Source organism: Meles meles, chromosome 18 (assembly GCF_922984935.1).
Source record: "Meles meles chromosome 18, mMelMel3.1 paternal haplotype, whole genome shotgun sequence".
In the NCBI taxonomy this organism is placed as follows: domain Eukaryota; kingdom Metazoa; phylum Chordata; class Mammalia; order Carnivora; family Mustelidae; genus Meles; species Meles meles.
Genome location: NC_060083.1, coordinates 23,137,299 through 23,159,261, shown reverse-complemented (window position 1 = coordinate 23,159,261; position 21,963 = coordinate 23,137,299). Strand labels below are relative to the sequence as shown.

Here is a 21,963-nt window from a genome sequence, read left to right as displayed (position 1 = left end):
CTTTTTATGTATATGAAGGGGTCGTCAAAGAAAGTATGGGTATCCAGCACTGTAACAGAGGGAAAGAGCTGTGAACTAAGAGTAAGAAGACCTAATTTTAGTTCTGTCTCACCTCTTACTGTGCTAAGCCTCAGTTTCCTTATCTGTAAATGATGATAACATCTGCCTATCTATCCTCTAGTTCTGTTGAAAAAGCAAAATAGGGTATAGGAAAGCCTTACCAAATATTAAGCATCCAATATTGCAGCAAGATATAAACTGGTGGTGCTTTCACTAGTACTTGTCTAAATTCTTTTCCATTTTAGTTTCACAAATTCACAGCCTCATTTCTGTCTGGGTTTTGACTGACACCCTTTATATCATATAGTGCTGAGATAATTGAGGAAAAACAAGAGAAGTTGACAGACTTTAGATACCAATAAAATTCTTACTTAGTATAAATCTAGTATTGAATTAGAAATAGGAGCTTCCCATCTTTGGGTCAGGAGTTGAAATCTGATTCAGCCTGGATGATAACCCAAAGTCCCAGCTATTGGATGCTATTTGGAAATCCCTGTTTAAAGGTACTGATCATCTTGTTTTATTCATTCAGTGAATATTAAACAGACTCATCTACTTCTCTGACTCACTACTATTCCACTGTCCTGAGGCGGAAAGGATATATTAATAAACATAATTGGCAGACTGTTCTGGTGTTAATTATTCACTGGGAATTTCCCCAAACCAAGCAGTCATTTGGAGGGAAAAGAAAGGATCTGTTATTGATTACCTAACCCAGCCCTAAAAGAGCTGTTCTGCTGAAACACCAAACAAAAGGTCAGAAAATTTAGAAACTGTTTGAAACACATGATTGGTTATGAGCCATCTTTGCTTACAATAATCCATACTCTTCAGTAGAAAAATTCACACTTTGTGCTCTAACAGAACTCTCCGCTTCCCTTTTGACAACACTTCCACCACTGTTGTTACATATTACTTGTTGTGTCTTCTTGCCACTTAATCACTGAGTAAAGACAAAAGAATCTCTATCTTGTTCATGATTTTATCCTTGAATTCTGGCACATGGAAAGTACTCAGTAACCTTCTATAGAAGTAATGATTAAAGTACCATACTTTTCATCCATTTTCAGGCTTTGGGAAAGATATTAGGCTCTTTGAGCCCATTTCCTCAACTCTGTAATGGAAACAAAATATTTTCATTTTTCTTAAGGATTTTCAAAAGATATGAAGGTTAAGTAATAGGTACTCAAAGAGTAGTAAATATTAGTATTATGTTTATTGTTTTTCCTTTTTATCATTATAAACTGAGTTCTTCTCAAACTAGGATCATAATTTTTGTCCATAATGAGTAAATCATCATAGTATATATTTCAGAAACCTTCAAAATCACTACAGCCTAGTTCCTTGGGGGTTGGAGAATAAAAGCAGTTGATTTTAAGGTTAAAGCTTTTTTTCAAAGTTTTATCATTTTGTTTTGTTTTCCTTAACGATCCCTCTTCTTAACAGCTGAAACGTATAATCAATGAAATCACTTTAAATATTCAACTAAGTTAAATGGTGATTGTCTTAGATAGATTGGTATATGAATTGCATAGAATGCCAAATGACTTAATTTTAAGTAAACCAAACTTTAGGCTTTCTGTAAAAAGTGTGCTCTAGCATATGTACATTACACACACAAATCACACTTACATGTATATTGCTGCCATATCTTTAGCCACATAAAATATTAAATATAGGCCATGTAGAAGATAAGAAAGGCATATTTGGGAAGATTGCAAATAATTACATGTAAAAATATTATCCCAAGAGGAAGTTCCTGTATGTTACTATTTTTAAGTTGGAGTTTTTATCTGTGTTTGAGAAGAGGAAATGGTCATCATTGTTGTTGCTTTAAATAACCTGTTGGCTAGAAGTTACATATGCAATTCCAAGTTCCTTAATTAAGGTAAGGTAATCATGCAAGAGCTCAAATTTTTAGAGTACCAGATTCCCATGCAAAGCTTGCAAAACTGAATTCTCCCTCCCCACACATACTGATTTGGTATTTTATATATACTGTAGTTTATGTGGGGTTGTTTTGAACTCAAAATGCCATACATCATGCAGGTAGGGTTGTCCTGTGGAGTTTAGGAACTGACTTGCAATTGAGAAGGTCCTGATTACTTAGCAGCATTGCAATAGTGATGTAAACTAAGACTGGTTGAGATTCACACACACACACACACACGCACACACACACACACACAATTACATTTCTTTGTCACTTAAGAAATTTCTGGAAAATGGCTGACAAGCCAACTTGATAATGGATCCTTGAGGTTCAAGTGCGTGAATACATTTGGAAAAGTGTGAATCTGCAAAATATTCTAATATTAAAATTATTTTTAATTTTCTTGGTTTCTTTGAGTTTAGACTCTATGAATATTATATCCTTTAAGTTAAAGATGTTTGCATAACAAGATCAATTTTTGTGACAATGTTCTCCTTTGTCATCTCTCTGTGTTTTGACTAACACTTTATCCTCCTTCTAGAGTGCCCTTTCCCATCTTTTTTCTGTCTAGTAACATTCCATTCATCCTTTAAAGTTTATCTCATATCACCTCCCATGGAGAGTCTTCTCTTTTTGTTCATTTATCGTGTAAACTTTTTTTTTCCCCTGGGTGGGCGTGAAGCCCAGTGCAGGGCTTGAACTCATGACTCTGAGATCAAGACCTGAGCTGAGATCAAGACTCAACTGAGTGAGTCACCCAGGTGCCCCTATCCTCTAAACTTTGAGCACTTTTTGAGTATTCGTTAAGAATCTGGATTTTAGAATTAGATGAGATGTGGATTGTCCTGTTTTTCTGATACTCTGATTTCTAGGGTTTTTTTGTATAATCCAACCCATCATGAAAGCATTGTCTTTAGTTTCCTGTTTTGATTTCTTTAGAGTGAGAACTTATAGATAATTGTAAAGAGTTAAGTACAGAATCCTACTAGAAATTTAGAACTTCAATCCTTTACAGCTCTCTTAGCCATACCTAATTAAACAGAAGTTTTTAAAGTAACTAGCCCAGAGGGAGATAATCTCTAGCAGACTCCCCACTGAGCACAGAGCCTGACAAGGGGCTTGATCTCACAACCCATGAGATCATGACCAGAGCCAAAATCAAGAGTTGGCCACTTAAGGCGCCACCCAGGTGCCCCACAAGTGCACAGAGTCTTGATAAGCATGCAACTTAACTGGTAAAAGTAGAAGTGAATGGGAATTACTACAGAGGAGTGGCCTGTTAGAGCATCTCTGCTACTGTGACCATATGCTTTATAGAGACAATGGAGACCATGAGTCCCCTAAGTCCTTTAAAAGTAGAAGCTGATTAGCAATTCTCACAGATTGCTGTGATGATTAAATGAGATATAATTCATTTAAATAGATTGGCATAATGCTTAGCACATAATAAATGTTCAGTAAATGTTACTCACTATTACTAAGAAACTTTCATAGAAGAGGTCTCAAATAAAGCATTAACCTGACAGCTTTGGGCGGTGATGAGAGGAGGGGAGGAATAAATTTTTCAAATGCAGACCAGTAAAGAGCACACCATTCAGGAAGAACACCAGGTAGTTTGGTGAATCGAGGACCAGTTTTTCATGTATCTCATGTGTCCCCTGCTTTACTGTGGACTGTTTACCATATAATTATATATTCTGTACTTTGAATACCTAGCATTAACATGGTGCCTGGCAGAGTTGGTATTCATATTTTGGTATGGCTCTGTTTATCCATCAATAAAATATGAACAGTAATTATCATGTATGTTCAAATATGAATTAATATTTGAAGGGACTTTGAAAGCCCTGTTGTAAAGATTGAATATTAGGAATTTACTATTCTGTCTCCTACAGTTCTGTTTTTATTATTACAGGGTTTTTCTTTCAAATATCAGCACTTACCAGTTCAGTTACTTACCCTTATGTCCATGGAAAAATGTAAGCAGCTGTTCTTCTGTAGTTAATGCTTTAGTTTGATTGACTCAAGCTATCTTTCTTCTGAGATTTTTTAAGAAAAGGTCCTTGGGGCAAACATGTTTTATGTTTATGTTTTTGGGGGATGCAGAACAAAATTTGAACCCGTTGAGAGATGTGAACTTAATGTTTGGTAGAACATATCCATCGTTCAAGCAGTCTCACCCTGTATAGTCCAGTATCAGTGTGGACCTTTGAGATGGGGTGGCTGTGGAGAATTAAGATGCCTTTAAGCAGAGATTGAGTTTTACAAAGAAGATGAAACTTAACAGCCTACCAAGGTGGGTGTTTGTGTGCTTTTGTTCTCTTTTTCGTGATGGAATTTCTTCTTACAGGAATTATGTTTAAAATGTGTATTTAGGTGCCACTTTCGATTCCATTCAACTATAAAGAGTTTCAGAATGGAGAATTGGGGAGCTATGTTTTTGTTACAGTTTAACTGACTGTTTAATCATCCACCTCTGTTCCAGTAATATCTAGAATAAATTACTCCTGGAAATAATGTAAGAAGAAAATAGCTTTCTTTAATTGTAATTCATTCAGTGTTAGCTAAATCTGTCACCAGCCTCTCACTCAAAGGCCCAAATTTATTTTCTATGACATAAAAAAGGACTATAATTATAAGTGGTTTTCAGCAATCAATAAATTTCACTAAGGACTTTATTTTTAACAGCTACTTATTATATCTTCCTATTTGCTCAATTTAAAAAATCAGCTTGGACATATTTTTTTAAATTTAATTTTAATGTAAATGATTAATTTTAATAAGTAATTTTTCTTTAAAAATTTTGTTAGAAGTTGGGTTAAGGCAGAGTAGTATCCCTCATTTCCCAAAATTGTATTGCTATTTTTAACTCAACACAACCCTTTTCCTTGAAGACCTCCCTTTTGAAAGGCAGTATTCTGCAATTGAAACAGTCCACACTCAAATTTATTTTTCTCTGTATCTATTATTTTACCTATAAAATTATGAAAACATCAGCCTCAAGGAGTAATTACTATTTTACGTTAGACCACTTAAAGTGAAGTACCTTACAAACAAATAATGTAATTTCTGGTAATATAGTAATTTTAAAACACTAAAGCCAAATGTATCTTCCATTGTTTTCAATTATGTGAAAAGAGCACTGGTATTGGAGTTAGAAGATGTATGTTTGTATTGGTTGCATCACCTTAGATTCATTCTTTGAGATGCAGTTTCCTCTTTAAAAAAATTAGCATGTTTATTATGAGGCATAAATAATATAGAAATATGGAAAAAACTCAAATAGGCAAAGTACTGTTACATAAATGTTTTATCATAGAGGTATTTTTATCATTAATGACTCTTATATTTCTTCTCATGGTCAATTTGTAATAGAGCATTTTCCTAAAATAAGTGTTCATTTAGAAGGTTTATAAGGGGAACTATAAAAACCTTTTAAAAACTTCTAGGAGTTGGGGTGCCTGGGTGGCTCAGTGGGGTAAGCCTCTGCCTTTGGCTCAGGTCATGATCTCAGGGTCCTGGGATCAAGTCCCGCATCAGGGTCTCTGCTCAGCAGGGAGCCTGCTTCCCTCTCTCTCTCTCTGCCTGCCTCTCTGTCTACTTGTGATTTCTCTCTGTCAAATAAACAAATAAAATCTTTTTTTTAAAGATTTTATTTATTTATTTGGCAGACAGAGATCACAAACAGGCAGAGAGAGAGGAGAAAGTAGGCTTCCCGCGGAGCAGAGAGCCTGATGTGGGGCTCAATCCCAGGACCCTGGGATCATGACCTGAGCTGAACGCAGAGGCTTTAACCCACTGAGCCACCCAGGCGCCCCTAAACAAATAAAATCTTTAAAAACAAACAAACAAACAAACAAACTTCTAGAAGCTCTTGGGTGGCTCACTCGGTTAAGCAGCTGACTTCAGCTCAGCTCATGATTTCTGGGTCCTGGGATCAAGTCAGGTATTGCAAAGGGGAATGTGCTTCTCAGTGGGAAGTCTCCCCATGCTGATTGTCTTTCCCTCCCTCTCTCTCTCTCTCAAATCTTTAAAACAAACTTTTTTTTTTTAAAGATTTTATTTATTTATTTGACAGACAGAGATCACAAGTAGTCAGAGAGGCAGGCAGAGAGAGAGGAAGGGAAGCGGGCTCCCTGCTGAGCAGAGAGCCCGATGTGGGGCTTGATCCCAGGACCCTGGGACCATGACCTGTGCGGAAGGCAGGGGCTTCAACACACTGAGCCACCCAGGCGCCCTTAAACAAACTTTTAAAAGTATTTCTCTTTTAATTATTTAATATACTCATTTTATTTGGGATGCCTATCAATCATAAATAGTTTTCCAGCTCTGGGCTTAAACCATGTTAAGAAGGGGATTGTAAAATCATTTGAAATAATTTCGTGAACTCCCCAGAAAAGGATGGAAAAGTCAAAGCTGAAATAACTACGTTACAAGAAGTGGCTATTTGAAGATAAACTTTAAAGGGACTGGTCTTTTCTCTTTTTATTCATTAGATACCATAAAGCAAGAGCTTACACAGTAATTAGACTATCAAGCCTAATTATTGTTTTCTGTAAGTATACCAGGTTCTTAAGTATCTAAAACCAGTTGATATTATTCCTCTCTGAGGTTTTTAGACAAAATAGGAACTAGGGGTTTTGTTTATTTATTTTTTTAAAGATTTATTTATTTGAGAGAGAGCGTGTGCATGTTCGCATGAGCTGGGGGAGGGGCAGAAGGAGAGGGAGTGAGAATCTCAAGTAGATTGCACTGAGTGGAGCTCCTGAGATCAAGACCTGAGCTGAAACCAAGAGTCAGAGGTTTAACCCATTGCATCACCCAGCACCCCTGTTTTATTTTTCCAACATTTTATTTTTTTAAAAAGTAAACAGCAGACAATTGAAAGAACTGTACCGTAAACACCCCAATACACACCCTTCCTGGATTCACAATTAGCATTTTGCTCTCTTGACTTTATCACATATCTACTCACCTATCCACCCTGGACTAGAAGTTTTAAGCAGAAAAAATGTTTTATTTATTCTTTTATATCTATTTTATGTAGTACTATGTAAGAAATATTTTAAAGGATTTACAAGCAACAACTTTCTGAATGAATTTTACATTAAAAATATGTCGTGGGAGCCTGGATGGCTCAGTTGGTTAAGCAACTGCCTTCAGCTTAGGTCATGATCCTGGAGTCCTGGAATCGAGTCCCACATCAAGCTCTCTGCTCAGCAAGGAGTCTGCTTCTCCTGCTGACCTCTCTCCTCTCATGCTCTCTCCTTCTCTCTCTCTCTCAAATAAATAAATAAAATCTTTTTTAAAATATGCTCTTTGCAGAGTATAAAACATAATGTAAAAACACGAATGGAAAGATGAACATCATTTAGGAAGATGTACCTAAATTGTACCTACATGTACAGATGGGGTGAAAGTGTTCACAAAAGGCTTCAGTTGTGATGTTTTATTTCTTTAAATCCAAAGAGTAAAATGTTAGAATGTGATAGTACTGTCTATTGAGTATCTGGCTATTTGTTATCCTCTCTGTTCTTTGCTGTATGTTTGAAATATTTTGCAATTAAAAATTAAAACATTTGCTACTTAGTTTTCTTTTCCCTTGACAAAGTATTTTTCACTTCATTTAAGATCCATTGTCTAGATGGCCTTCTAGCTGAGGTGGATTAAATAGAATCTGACAACACCATATCTTTGCTCAGTTGGTACACTAGCTGAAGAATGATACAAAATACCCCCTTTCTACTAAGCATTGAGGAGTATAACTTTTGCATACTTCTTGAGTTTTGCCTAACTCAGAGAGAAGAACTTCCTGTATTGTACTTAATTTCTTTGAAGATATTTGACTTGCTTTTTGAAAAGGGTATAATTGTGTAAGTATGGATTTTGCATATTCACCTGATTTTAGAAAAGAAAGACATGAAAAGTGAAATATGGCCAGGGAAGCTGATACATGAAAGCTCGAGGAGATAATGATGCTCTTCAGCCAGGACTGAGAAACTTGACCAGTCTAAACAAACTGCATAGTACTAAATTGCTTGTGAAAGGGCTGAATCAATCCTGCTGCGATTTGAACTTTTGGCTCCTGAAAGTCTAGGACAGGCTTGAAAATAAAAGTAAAGCCCTTACCTAACTGGGTTGTATTCCAGGCCCTCTACTGGATTCTCTGTGTGAAGGAAGCCTCTATCAGAAAAGAGAGAGCAGGAGAAAAATGAGGCAGTGAAAAGGAGGCTTAGGAGCCACTCCTTATACCAGCTATTAGGGAGATCACTAATGTATTGATTCCTTCAGGAAATATTTATCTAGAACCCTAAGAAAACTATAGTGGGGTGCAGTGTAAGGGATCAACCAAATATATTTAATGTTTAAGACTTGCCTAGCACTGTGCTAAGCTCTGTGAAGTCCACAAAAGAGAGTTACTGTGTCTGATTTGCTCCCGCCAAAAGATGCGTTATACAACATAAAATGGAGAGGAAAACCTTGAATAATAATATAGATTATAAATTCTAAAGGAGTCAGAAAAGTTTCCTAGCATACTATAAACAAGGAATTGATCATTGGACTTAATCAGAAGATGTAAGTCCAAATCCTAGCTCTGACGTTTGCTGTATAAACTTGGGCAGGTTCCTTTATTTCTGAGCCTCAGGTTCCTCATCTGTAAAATGAAGCTGATAATCCCAGCTCCCAGCTAGTTCTGCTTACATGTACACAGGATTGTAATGAGAATCCATGAGGATGAATGTGAAAATACTATAGGGTTTCTAATTGTTGAAAGACCTGAGAATTGAAACAAGGCCTTGAGAAATATGTTCTACATGGATAACTTGAAAGGCTAGGTAAAAGTGGTCTCAGGGAACAACTTGAACAGAGAGGAGTATGAGACTCAGATACAGGAGGACAGTATAAAAAAACTAATTATAGCAAAGATCTGTCTTGGGAGAATGGGTAAAAAAAAATAGTTAAATTGATTGTTTTGGAGAAGGAATGGAACTGAGGGTAATATGCCATTAGGACTGGACTATAGTAGGATTTAAATTATGGAGGATCTGAAAGCTAGAAGTGGAAGTTTGGGCTTGTTCTGAAAGGGAATAAGGGACTATTTGGGGTTCTGAGTAAGGAATTATTATAAAAGTATTCAGTGTCATTTTAATAGTATCTTAGAAAGTGCCTGGTGTACAGGTATTCAGAATTAGTCCAGCTGAATTCAGTCAATCTATCGACAATATATAGGATGAATTAGACACATCTGCACCTAGAGTCTGAGCTTCTTATCACCAGATTATTAGTGTGGTTCGACTTTTTCTTTACCTGCCTAGCAAGCAGGTTTATTTCAAACATCAAATAAGATGATAATGCCACCATTACCTACAAATACATTAAATGCTTCCTTCAGAGGATGCTGTGTAAAGAAACTAGGGAAACAAACAAAAAACTATAGCTACAAATGCCTTGGAAAATGTCTTGTGATGAATATTAGCTTGAAATGCAGAGTTCTAAGGGGTTTGGTAGCAAAAGGCTGGCTATACAACAGCCAGAAGATCTTAACTGCTATATTTAGTACTGGGTTAGGTCCCTATTACTGTCCGGACCTGCCAGGCATAGCTAGGATCAAATAGAGGAGAAAATACCAAGTGCTGTACGGTCAGTAAGGTCTCCAGTTCTTCCTGTTGGCAATAGAACTTTTCAGACTTAACCTGTTCCATGTAACCTCCATCATCATGGAGGCAGTGTAGAGTACTGGTTAAGGAAACAGGTTCTGGAGCCAGTCTAACTGGCTGGGGTTGCAATACTGCTATATTACCTTAAACAAATGATTCAACCACTCTGAGCCTCATAAAGATAAGAATAGAATCATAGAGCTGTTTGGGAGGATTAAGTGAGATACTGCACATGCTGGTGCACCATGAATGTCAGCTTGACAAATGTCAGTTATTGTTTTTATTTTCAAAACCTTCTCAGCCTCCAGCCTCCACTTTTTGGTTAATTCCAAATTAACTTTCTGTTTTTCTGTCTCTTGTCTCACCCCATTCAGGACACTGAAAGCCACATTTGGCTCATTTACCTAGAGTATGTTCTAGAGAATTAGCATTAAACAAGACCTAAAATATCTTCTGAATTTAAAATTATATTATCTTCAAAGTAGTTTAAGTATTACATATATTTGTTATAGTCTAAGTAATTCTTTGAAACAATGTCCATCATACAGTTTTTCATTTTTCTTTAAATTAAGTCTATTTTTCTAGTTTCTCTCCATAAGCATGTGTCATATACATACATACATATATATAAATATAAATACATATATATATATTTAATGTAGTATGTAAAAGATGGGGTATAGAAGAGGATCTTGGGGGCACCTGGGTGGTTCAGTGGGTTAAAGCTCTGCCTTTGGCTCAGGTCATGATCCCAGGGTTCTGGGATCGAGCTCGGGCTCTCTGCTCTGTGGGGAGCCTGCTTCCCCCTCTCCTCTCTCTCTGCCTGCCTCTCTGCCTACTTGTGATCTCTGTCTGTCAAATAAATAAATAAAATCTTAAAAAAAAAAAAAAAAGAAGAGGATCTTAGGCCCTGAGCTAATTTACAGATCACAGGATAAGAGGCATTAAGATTCCATGGGAAAATTAAAAACTAAACCTTTCAGGAGGACAGTTTCGCCCTATCTAACAATTCCTAAGATGTTTAAAATAGTTTAACTGCCAATTCCACTTCTAGGCATAAATCCAAGAAATATATTCACATGTATGCATAAAGATTGCATGAAAGTATGTTCATAGTGGTATTGTATGTAATGGATAAGACTGTAAGCATCTTAAAATGTCCATCAGTAGAGGACTGTTTAAATAAAGTATATATAATTGTAAAATAGAACACTATACATTCCTTTAAAAGAATGAGGCAAATCTATATAAACATAGGAAAATGTCTAAGATGTAGTGATAAGTGGAGGGGAAAGCAAGAAGCAGAATAATATGTATAATGCATATAATATAATTCTATGTATATGTGCATGTGTGTTTCTTAAAAGGCAGCTACAATATATTAATGTTTACATATGCAAGGAAAATTTCTGGAAAGATTAACAGTCATCCCTGAGAGTAGGATAATGGGGATAAGAAGAGTGACCTTTTTTTTTTTTTACCTTTATGAACACTAGGAAAAAAAAAACCATCATAAGCACATTTTTTAAAACTGGCAAAAAAAGTTTTCATCATTCAGCATATGTTGCTTTTATTTTTTTAAACTAGGGGATTATGCTAAGTGAAATAAGTCAAGCAGAGAAAGACAGTTATCATATGGTTTCACTTATATGTGGAACATAAGGAATAGCATGGAGGACATTAGGAGAAGGAAGGGAAAAACGAAGGGGGAGAATTCAGAGAGGGAGACGAAACCTGAAAGACTATGGGCTATATGAAACAAACTGAGGGATTTGGGGGGTGATGCAGATGGGTGAGCCCAGTGATGGGTACTAAGGAGGGCATGTATTGCATGGAGCACTGGGTGTTATACACAAGCAATGAATCATGGAACACTATATCAAAAACTAATGATGTACTATATGGTGACTAACATAACTTAATAAAATTTAAAAAGAAAAGAAAAAGAAAATGCAAAAAATAAAATGTTAAAACAGTTTTAAAATAAATAAAATGTTTAAAGAGATAGAATGGAGATTAAATGGTTAAATGTTTTATAAGATGAGTTGGATGTGAAAAGTGATCTATAAATGCCTATTATTTTTACCAAACAATAGCATGTGGGACTTTTGTAACCTGAAGAAAGCAGCATTTCAGCATCTCTTCCTACTGGAGCATATGGTGGTTAAGACCATAGGGGATGAATGCCTTAGAGATTGCCTCTTGTGGAGTTGATATGCAGATCTTTTCAGTATTCCCCATTGCACTTATGGTGGAAAGTTCCATGGAAAGGACAAGGGTTCAGTGTCATTGTTCTATCCAGTGTTTAAAACTATTGTCTGATACTCTTTTAAATAAAGCTATTAGCCACATGGTGATTGCAAAACTATTGCTTTTAAGAGCTTTTGTTTACAGAGTTTGGTTTATTGTATTGTATGAAGAGTGCCTTTGACTAAGTGTAGTGAGATACCTCTTGGTGCTGTTTGGGCAACAAGTTAGCAACTTGGATGTATTATCTTGAGAGTTTTATCCTAGCCTTTTACAGAATAACAGGAGACAGAATGTTGTGCCACTCCAGGTAACAGGCTTTTTGTTTTGTAACTCTTTAAAGTGTTGGTTTTCTCCCTTTTGACACTCAGGGGATTAATTTACTATTTATTTCTGTAGATTACACCCTTGGAGAAAACATAAAAATACAAATAGGCAGATATAATCATATTTTCTTATGACTAGGTATTTTTAAAATAAAGTTATATAAGTTAATACTATTATTTAAAAGCTTATAAATACAGGGGCGCCTGGGTGGCTCAGCTGGTTAAGTGTCTGCCTTCTGCTCAAGTCTTGATGGCCCTGGGATAGAGCCCCTTGTCTGGCTCCCTGCTCAGCGGGGAGCCTGCTTCTCCCTCTCCCTCTGCCATTCCCCCTGCTTGTGCATTCTTGCTGTCTCTCTCTCTCAAATAAGCAAATAAAATCTTTAAGTAGTAATAAGAGCTTGTAAATACAAAAATCCAGTAAACACTACAAATCTCACATTACTACAAAATCCAATATTAAGTTAATATAATTAATTGCCTGGCAAACAATAATGGTGACTACTTCCTGGATGAATTGGGATAGTATATTAGGAATGTTTGTATGTATTTTAATTTCCATTCATTCATCAACTTCTCATCCCAAATACAAACAAATACAACTAGCTTTCTGTTACCGGAAGTTAATTGGCCGATTTATGAATGGTAATAATGATAGTTTCACACTGTCTTGTTCAAAAAGCACTTATGTAAAACTAAAACTGTGAGGTACCATCCCCTCTTGAAGATTAAAGAAACTGAGGGGGCGCCCGGGTGGCTCAGTGGGTTAAAGCCTCTGCCTTCCGCTGGGGTCATGATCCCAGGGTCCTGGAATCGAGCTCCGCATTGGGCTCTCTACTCCGCGGGGAGCCTGCTTCCTCCTCTCTCTCTGCCTGCCTCTCTGACTACTTGTGGTCTCTGTCTGTCAAATAAATAAATTAAAAACAAAAAAAACTGAGGCTGGAACAGATTAAAATTTGCCCATAGATAAAGTAACTAGAATCTAGAACTTCTGATATCAGACTCATTGACATTTCATTGTTTCCTGCTTTGGCCGTTTTTCAAATTAGTGGAAAGAACATGGAGTATTATTTCTAGTCAACATCTTAACTTCTTCAACAAATGAATTAAAATGTACAGTCAACTTTACTTCAGGGTTGCCAGGCAAAGACCCTTGCCCACCCCCAGCATACACACAAACATATATACACTCAGCTTTCTTAATGACCTGAAGAAAGGCACATGGGTTTTTTTCCCTATTAAGAATTTTTACCTCAAAGAAACAGTCAAAAGATAAGATGAATGGTGGGGGGGGGAGATGAATGGAGGAGTTAGAGAAGCAGAAAAAAATTAAAATCGAAAGATTTAAGGGCACCTAGCAGGTTTAGTTGGTAGGAACATGTGATTCTTGATCTCAGGGTTGTGAGTACAAGTCCCACTTCGGGTGTAAAGATTACTTAAAAAACCAAAATCTAATTAATTAATACATTTATTACAGACATGCACTCTGATCTAAGATACTTCTTTGGAGACTCCCAACTTTCTGATTTTATTTCTGAAGGGCAGTCTCCCCAACTTTTCTCTTAACTCTCTTGAGCTGACAGAGCCATTAAGTCCCAAGTATAGATTTTTTTTTTTAATATTTTATTTATTTAACAGACAGAAATCACAACTAGGCAGAGAGAGAGGAGGAAGCAGGCTCCCTGCAGGGCAGAGAGCCCGATGTGGGGCTCGATCCCAGGACTCTGGGATCATGACCTGAGCCGAAGGCAGAGGCTTACTGAGCCACCCAGGCGCCCCCCAAGTATAGATTTTGTGCCATACACTCTAAGTACTTACTTTGGGTCTATTAACTTATTCTCTATAGTAACTTCATAAATTTGGTACTAATAATAAGCCACAGATTAAGTGACTTTCCAAAGTTCACAGTTAATGGTGACACTAAGATTCAAACCCAGCCTAATAATTCCAAGGCTAGGATTTTTTTCAAGTATAATTAACATACAGCTTTATATTAGTTTCAGGTGTACAATATCATAATTCAACAATTCTATACATTTCTCAGTGTTCATTTTTTTTTTAAAGATTTTATTTATTTATTTGAAAGACAGAAATTACAAGTAGGCAGAGAGGCAGGCAGAGAGAGAGGCAGAGAGAGAGAGGCAGAGAGAGAGAGGGGGAAGCAGGCTCCCTGCCGAGCAGAGAGCCCGATGCGGGGCTCGATCCCAGGACCCTGAGATCATGACCTGAGCCGAAGGCAGAGGCTTTAACCCACTGAGCCACCCAGGCGCCCCTCTCAGTGTTCATTAAGATGAGTGTACTATAAACCTCTTTATCTATTTTAAGAGTCCAGTTTTTTATTTGTCTCTTGTTTTTTTCTTTGTTCATTTGTTTTGTTTCTTAACTTCTGCATATGAATGAAACCACTGATATTTATCTCTCTCTGACTGATTTCATTCAGCACTATACCCTGTAGGTCTTTCCATATTGTTGCAAATGGCAAGATTTCATTCTTTTTTATGGCTGAGTAATATTCTATTTTCTATATAAACCAAAGTTAGGATTTTTTTTTTTTTAAGATTTTATTTATTTATTTGACAGAGAGAGAGATCACAAGTAGGCAGAGAGGCAGGCAGAGAGAGAGAGAGGAGGAAGCAGAGCAGAGAACCTGATGCAGGGCTCGATCCCAGGACCCTGAGATCATGACCTGAGCCGAAGGCAGCGGCTTAATCCACTGAGCCACCCAGGCGCCCCCCAAAGTTAGGATTTTTAACTGTTGGACTCTACTGCTTTGAACTAAATTACTGTTTATCTTAAGTAAATTAAATGCATTTTTCAGGATTTCTAGGCTGAATGAAATTTCTTTCCTTAGTGTTTTATTATCCCACTTTACAGATAAAAATCAATGACTTAGGGATGCCTGGGTGGCTCAGTCCTTAAGGGTCTGCCTTCAGCTCGGGTCATGATTTCAGGGTCCTGGGATCAAGTCCTGCATCAGGCTCCCTGCTCAGTAGGGAGCCTGCCTCTCCCTCTGCCCTTCCCCCTGCTTGTGTGCATTCTCTCTGTCTCTCTCAAATAAATAAATAAATAAAATCTTTAAAAGAAAGAAAGAAAGAAAATCAATGACTTAGCCAAAATCTTAGTTTAGTAAATGGCATGTTAGAACTAGAGCTTAGGTCCTCTGGTTTCTAGTCTACTGCTTTTGGCAGTTTAACACAATCACTTTTTAGCTCATTAGCTACCTTCCATTCAAGTGATCCACCCAGGTTGAAATTTTGTTCAGCAGCAAAAACATGCCCACTTCCTTCATATTTAAGGGCACTTTCCTGTCTGTCCTGGAATTCCAATTGGTCAGCAAGTAAGTCTCTGGTTTACAGTGTTTACACCTTAAGGAGGGACACATGAAAACATAGTGACACATGCACCCTATGGATACAAGGGACATCTATTAAAAGCATCTAATATTTTTTTATTTTTTTTATTATTTTATAAACATATAATATATTATTAGCCCCAGGAGTACAGGTCTGTGAATCGCCAGGTTTACACACTTCACAGCACTCACCATATCACATACCCTCCCCAATGTCCATAACCCCACCACCCTCTCACTACCCTCCTCCTCCCAATCACCCTCAGTTTGTTTTGTGACATTAAGAATCTCTTATGGTTTGTCTCCCTCCCAATCCTATCTTGTTTCATTTATTCTTTTCCTACCCCCCAAACCTCCCATGTTGCATTTCCACTTCCTCATATCAGGGAGATCATATGATAGTTGTCTTTCTCCGATTGATTTATTTTGCTAAGCATAATACCCTCTAGTTCCATCCATGTCATCGCAAATGGCAAGATTTCATTTCTTTTTATGGCTGCACAGTATTCCATTGTATATATATACCACATCTTCTTTATCCATTCATCTGTTGATGGACATCTAGGTTCTTTCCATAGTTTGGCTATTGTGTACATTGCTGCTATAAACATTTTGGGTGTACGTGCCCCTTCGGATCACTATGTTTGTATCTTTAGGGTTAATACCCCAGTAGAGCAATTAAAAGCATCTAATATTTTTAACATAATTCTATAAAAACTTAATTTGGTCATAGCTAATGCTGTGAAGAGCCAAAATAACATTTTAAAATAATCATATTTCTGGGGAGCATAGGTGGCTCAGTGGGTTAAAGCCTCTGCCTTCGGCTCGGGTCATGGTCCCAGGGTCCTGGGATTGAGCCCCACATCGGGCTCTCTGCTCAGCGGGGAGCTTGCTTCCTCCTCTCTCTCTCTGCCTGCCTCTCTGCCTACTTGTGATCTCTGTCTGTCAAGTAAATAAATAAAATCTAAAAAGTAAAATAAAATAAAGTCTTTAAAAAAATAAAATATTCATATTTCTGAGCCTTGAAATGGTCAGTAAATGACATAACAAAATGTATTTTAAATCTTATACCTCTAAGCAAGAGTATGAAGATACGCAGCAATTTTTCTTCGGGGCCTTTGTGCAGATTTTTTAAAACCCCTTCTGACTTCATGTGGAGTAGAAAAATAGCTTAGTTTATTTCATGTTGCTCAGTCTAATTTGGAATCATTTTTGAATTCCTAGATGCTTGGGTACAGAGAGCTTGCTCCCTAGAGCCTTGTTTCCTGACAGTGGAGAGTAAAGGATTAAATTGAGCTGAAACTAAATTGATTGACATTTTGACACTTTGCAGATCATGAAAAGAAAGGGAATTTGTTCAGCTTTTTAAGACAGTAGCAGAAAGAACTATTCTCTTAAAGGTACCCCAGTTTGCAAAGATGATTGTTTTTTTTTTTTTTTTCTTAAAAAAAAATTATGAGGCACGTTCTAGCACTTTCCCAATTTCCTATCTTACAGTTCAAAGCGAGAATTTAACTTTGAAAGCTTTTGAAAAGGCCTGGATGGGGTGTTAAAATAGACTCCGCTGAACAGGCACTGGCAGAGGTCTTTTGAGGGGAAACAAAAGACTATGCACTTCTGGGGTGTCACTATAGGAACCTATCTATAAAAGACAAATATACATATTTATGAAATCCTTATCTTTAGCATTTTGTAAATGCCAGAGATATTAAGTGCGAATTGAGTAAGATACATTTCCTGCTGACTTCTTTTTTAGACAGATATAGATGATTACCATTCCATCATTTTCATAATATAAACAGCATCATTTAGTACTGACTTCAATAAAATCCCATCTCTGCTGTCATGAAAGGAACTGGACTCACCTTAACAGTGCTCTTCTAAACAGCCTGCTGCCTTTTTTTGATCATTGCCAGGAGGCTGTAATAAATTACAGCCTGGAAGAAGTTTCAAACTGGCAAGTTTGCCAGATATTTAAAGCAATTTATTTTGGGGTGTATCAGCAGATTTTTTCTTACACTGCCATTTGGGTGCCTGCTGACACAGCCTGAATAAATCTTTCAAACACTTTTCCTTACTAGAGATGGATGAAGATGATGATGCACTGGACTCCAGACCTTTCATTAACTCTTCACTTGCCAACTGGTTCTTTCCTATTACCAGATCTGTAGGAAACTGAGATTCCTATTTCCAGCATGAGTTTGCAATATTTCAGATCTCTCAGTGCCTTGGCAACAACTTTAAGTTTTATGGAACGATAAACTAACAAAAGAGTTTCTGGTTTTAGGCATACAATGTATAATTTAGATTGATTATTTCCTTTCTAGCATTTAGAAAATTGCCAAATTTTCCAAAAGGAAAAGAGATCTGAAAAGTTATATAAAACAAAGACTTGTTTCTTCTTGATTCTAGCATATGTTGAGTCTTAAAGTGACTTGTTTCTAATTTTAGTCTCTTGCCTTATAATAGGATAGTGAAGTCATTTTTAAAAATTATTACTAATTCTGGCTCTAGGTCCAAAGACAGTTATTGATATATAATTTAGTCAGGTATTCTGAAAACCATAAAATGCACATGCCTAAAAATTTTTGGTCTGATGAGACTGGAAGGGCAAGAGATGAGGGAACCAACTTTTACTGAGTACCTGCAACATGCCAACCCGTTTTGTAGACCACTGTATAGGATGCAGGAGAGACACAGAAGAAATTTTCATTTTATGAAGAGCTAGTTCCTGGTCAGGTGAAAGGCGTTGCTCAATGAGTTGTTAGGAACGTGATAAAGCTTAATCTCATGAAAGTATAGGGTATAGGGCTTGGTAGGAAAAGCCCCACCTAAAACAGAAGTCATAAAACTGGGGTTCATATCTAGTGATGTCACTTACAAATGAGTCATCTGGCTAGACCCTGGATATTTATTTCTACATCTATAAAGTGCGGATATACTCTCTAGCCTGTTTCTCTCTCCTAGATCATTTGGCACAATAGTAATCAACTGTGGCTGTACATTGCAGTCACCCAGGGAACTTTGAAAAATATTGATGTCTAAGATCTCAACCTCAAGAGATTCTGATTTGATTGGTCTGGGGTGCAGCCAGGCATTGCGGTGTTTAAAATCCTCGCAAGTGATTCCTATGTGCGATAAAGCCGTGAATCCTTGGTTTTGGAGAATCGTTGGGAAAGCCCTTTATAAATTTATTTACAAGGGTCAGTAGATGTTGTGGACAATGTAAATAGGATTTTCCCCCATCATAACTTAAGCTGTTTTGCTTCAAAAAACAAAACAAAACAAAACCCAAGACCCCGTCGGTGGCTCTTTGAGTTAAGCCTCCCACTCTTGATTTTGGAGCAGATCATGATCTCAGGGTCAGATCATGATCTCAGGGTCGTGAGATGAGCCCTGAATCCCGTTCCCCACTAGGGTGGAGCTTGCTTGGGATTCTCTCTCTCTCCCTCTTCTCCTCCCACCCTTTCTCTTAAAAAACAAAACAAAACCAAAAAAGCTTATCACTGAATTTCCCTGGCCTTAGTACATTGAAACCCGTTGGTAAGCGTTACATTTGTGAGTGAACGGCCTTTCGAAGTTTTAAGAACACTTGAGAAATGGGGTTTCAATGTGTAGCGTCGTTCAAGAAGCAGGACCTTTCTTATGGAAACATTCCCAAGAAACGCTGGCCTTTCTTGCCCACCCCAGGCTTGCTTTCGTCCTTAACGCGAGCCGCAACGTCTTGGTGCCCACCCTTCCCCACAAACGGAGGTGCACGCAGCGGTATGCGGTGGGTGCCCCGAGCTTGGGGGCGGAGCACCCAAAGGGCCGACCCTTTGGGCTCCTGCGACTCTCCCCACCCTCTGGGCCGGCCCAACGCAGCGCCCCGCCCCGGACGCGGGTTGGGGCAGGCTGCTGGCGGCGCCCAGCCTCCAAGACTCAAGCCGAGCCCTAGGGCTGCGGCGACTGCCTCCGCGAGACCTGGAGGGCCCAGTTTGGAAGCGGGGAGCCCGGGCTGCCCGCGCCTCTGGCCCGACGGAGCCCAGCGCGAGCGTCTCGTGCCGGAGCCGGGCGGGGGCCAGGATGCGGAGCTGTGCGCCTTAAGCTGGCTCCATGACCCTGAGCACGTTGGCCCGCGAGAGGAAGGCGTCTCCTGCCTGCACCTGCAGCCTCCGTGGCCCCGACATGATCCCTTACTTCTCTGCCAACGCGGTCATCTCGCAGAATGCCATCAACCAGCTGTGAGTGCGCGGCGCGCCCTCCCGCCCTCCGCGAAAGCTGGGAAAGTTTGCTTTTCAGCAGCCGCTTTCCCCAGCATCCTGGGAAGCAAGCAAACAAGCGAGGGCGAAATCGCACCCTGCGGGCTTAGTGGTTTCGAAGTGTCCGGGGGTCTAGTGGGGTGGAGGTGTGGGGTAATTCTTGGAGGCAGAACGTGTCCCCGGGGGGTTGGGCGGATTGAAGAATCATTTGCGAGAATTTCTGGTAAACTTTTTGAGGGAATCTGAAAGTGTAGTCGTCCCTGGGAAGTTGTCTGTGGTGACCGAGTGACAGTCGAGCTGGAGACTGTAGGGGTGTAGGGCCGTCTGTAGCTCCTGAAACGCCGCCCGGAAACGCTTGGACTCCCTTTCGGATCCTGGTGTGATCAAGCTCCCGTGTTTGTTGTTTGGGTTTTTTGTTGTTGTTGTTTTGTTTTGTTTTTTGTTTTTTTGTCGTTGTTTGAAATAAGTTTGCGTGTGACTGTAGATTTCTGTTGCAAGCCGCTAACACAAAGGAAGGCTGTCCATTCTTCACTCCCGCTGGTTGTAGTCTGGAATTATTTCAGAAAATTGGATTTCAGTAGTTTGGCTGTTTTACTTTTAGTCTACCCCTGTTGTAGGACAAGTCTGCTTGCATACCTTCATTCACCAAAGTGCAAGATGCAACGTATCTTTAAATCGTCGCTGTTTTTGATGTCTCAGAGTTGTTGTCCTTCCCTTCCATTGTGGTTTAGCTATTTTTGAGATGTGTGTGCTGAAGCTTGTGATTAATCTCGCCTCACGGTTATAAAGCGCAAAGTAGAGAAACTCCCATCTATTCAAGCTGCATCCTTAAACCAGTGGAGTGGTTTAGGGTTACTTTAGGTAGCAGCAGTTTGGCCTTTGTAATGTATTAGTACTCACTCCGGAGTGGCTCCTGGAGAGTCAGCTACTGAGGTTTTTCCCAGATTACCCAAACTTAAGCAGCGCTTCTCAGTCCTTCCCAGGTCAACCCTGAAAAACTTTTTTTTAATGTCCAACAACAGAAACTTTCTATTAGCTCTTATTAAAGGTACCAAGATTATCGTGTTAAGTGATTTATAAATAACCTTACATCTAATTTTTTATTTTAATTAATGGTTTGCTCTCCCACCAAATCAAATTAAATTCACTTGTTTCAGTTTTTTTTCCTTTGTGTTGATTTATGGTACAGCTCCTACAAAAAATAGCCACACACAAAAAAGTGGTTTTATTCCTGTGAATGTAAACTCCACAGAATTAAATCAATCACTTACTTGCACTTTTTTCTTTAAAAAAAAAAGGAGTAGAAGAGAAGGAAAGGAGGGAGTAATCTGAAACTGGATAACCAATATCAAAATAATAGTGTTAACAATAACTTTATAAACTAAAAAAAAAAACATAGTGGGAGCAACCCACATGTCTATCAGTAGATAAATGGGTACAACAAAACAGTATATGTAATACAACTATTATTCAGCCTTAAAAAGGAAGGAAATTCTGACAAATGCTACAATATGGATGAATTTTGAAGACATTATTCTAAGTGAAGTAAGTCAGTGACAAAATACTAATATTGTGTGATTCCCCTTATATGAGGTACCTCAAGTAATCCCCAGGAGTTGGGGGAGGGAGAATGAGAAGTTTGTGTTTAATAGATTGAATTTCATTTCAGAAAGAAGAAAAAGTTTTGAGGATGGATGGTGATGAAGGTGGCACAACGGCGTGACTATATTTAAAGGCACTTTAAATTGGTTAAAATGGAAAATTTTATGTTATGTATATTTTTTTTTAAAGATTTTATTTATTTATTTGACAGACAGAGATCACAAGTAGGCAGAGAGGCAGAGAGAGAGAGAGAGGAGGAAGCAGGATCCCTGCTGAGCAGAGAGCCCGATGTGGGGCTCAATCCCAGGACCCTGGGATCATGACCTGAGCCGAAGGCAGAGGCTTTACCCACTGAGCCACCCAGGCGCCCCTATGTATATTTATATACATATTTATCTACATATACATATATGTATATGTATATTTAACTGCAATTTTAAAAAGGATTAAACAATTTAAAAGGCAGCGTTTCTAAGCTTTTGGGAGGAAAAGGAATTTTGAATTTTAGTTCCTAGTAGAATCACATTAAGCCCAAATTTCTTTTCCT

The 21,963-nt window shown here is 38.2% G+C and overlaps 1 protein-coding gene across 4 annotated transcripts in view; it reads left to right on the top strand.

The window, feature by feature from the left end:
• Positions 1-21,963, top strand: part of SSH2 (slingshot protein phosphatase 2) — a 248,776-nt gene that overhangs the window by 127,358 nt on the left and 99,455 nt on the right. For 2 of the 4 annotated variants that reach the window (XM_045984076.1, XM_045984078.1), the window contains exon 1: positions 19,506-19,796. The exons of the other annotated variants lie outside the window; for them this stretch is intronic. In XM_045984076.1, coding sequence (XP_045840032.1) covers positions 19,669-19,796 — 128 coding nt within the window. In that variant the 5' untranslated portion in view covers positions 19,506-19,668. Of the gene's footprint in view, positions 1-19,505; positions 19,797-21,963 lie in introns of those variants that run through there. 4 annotated transcript variants of the gene reach the window in all.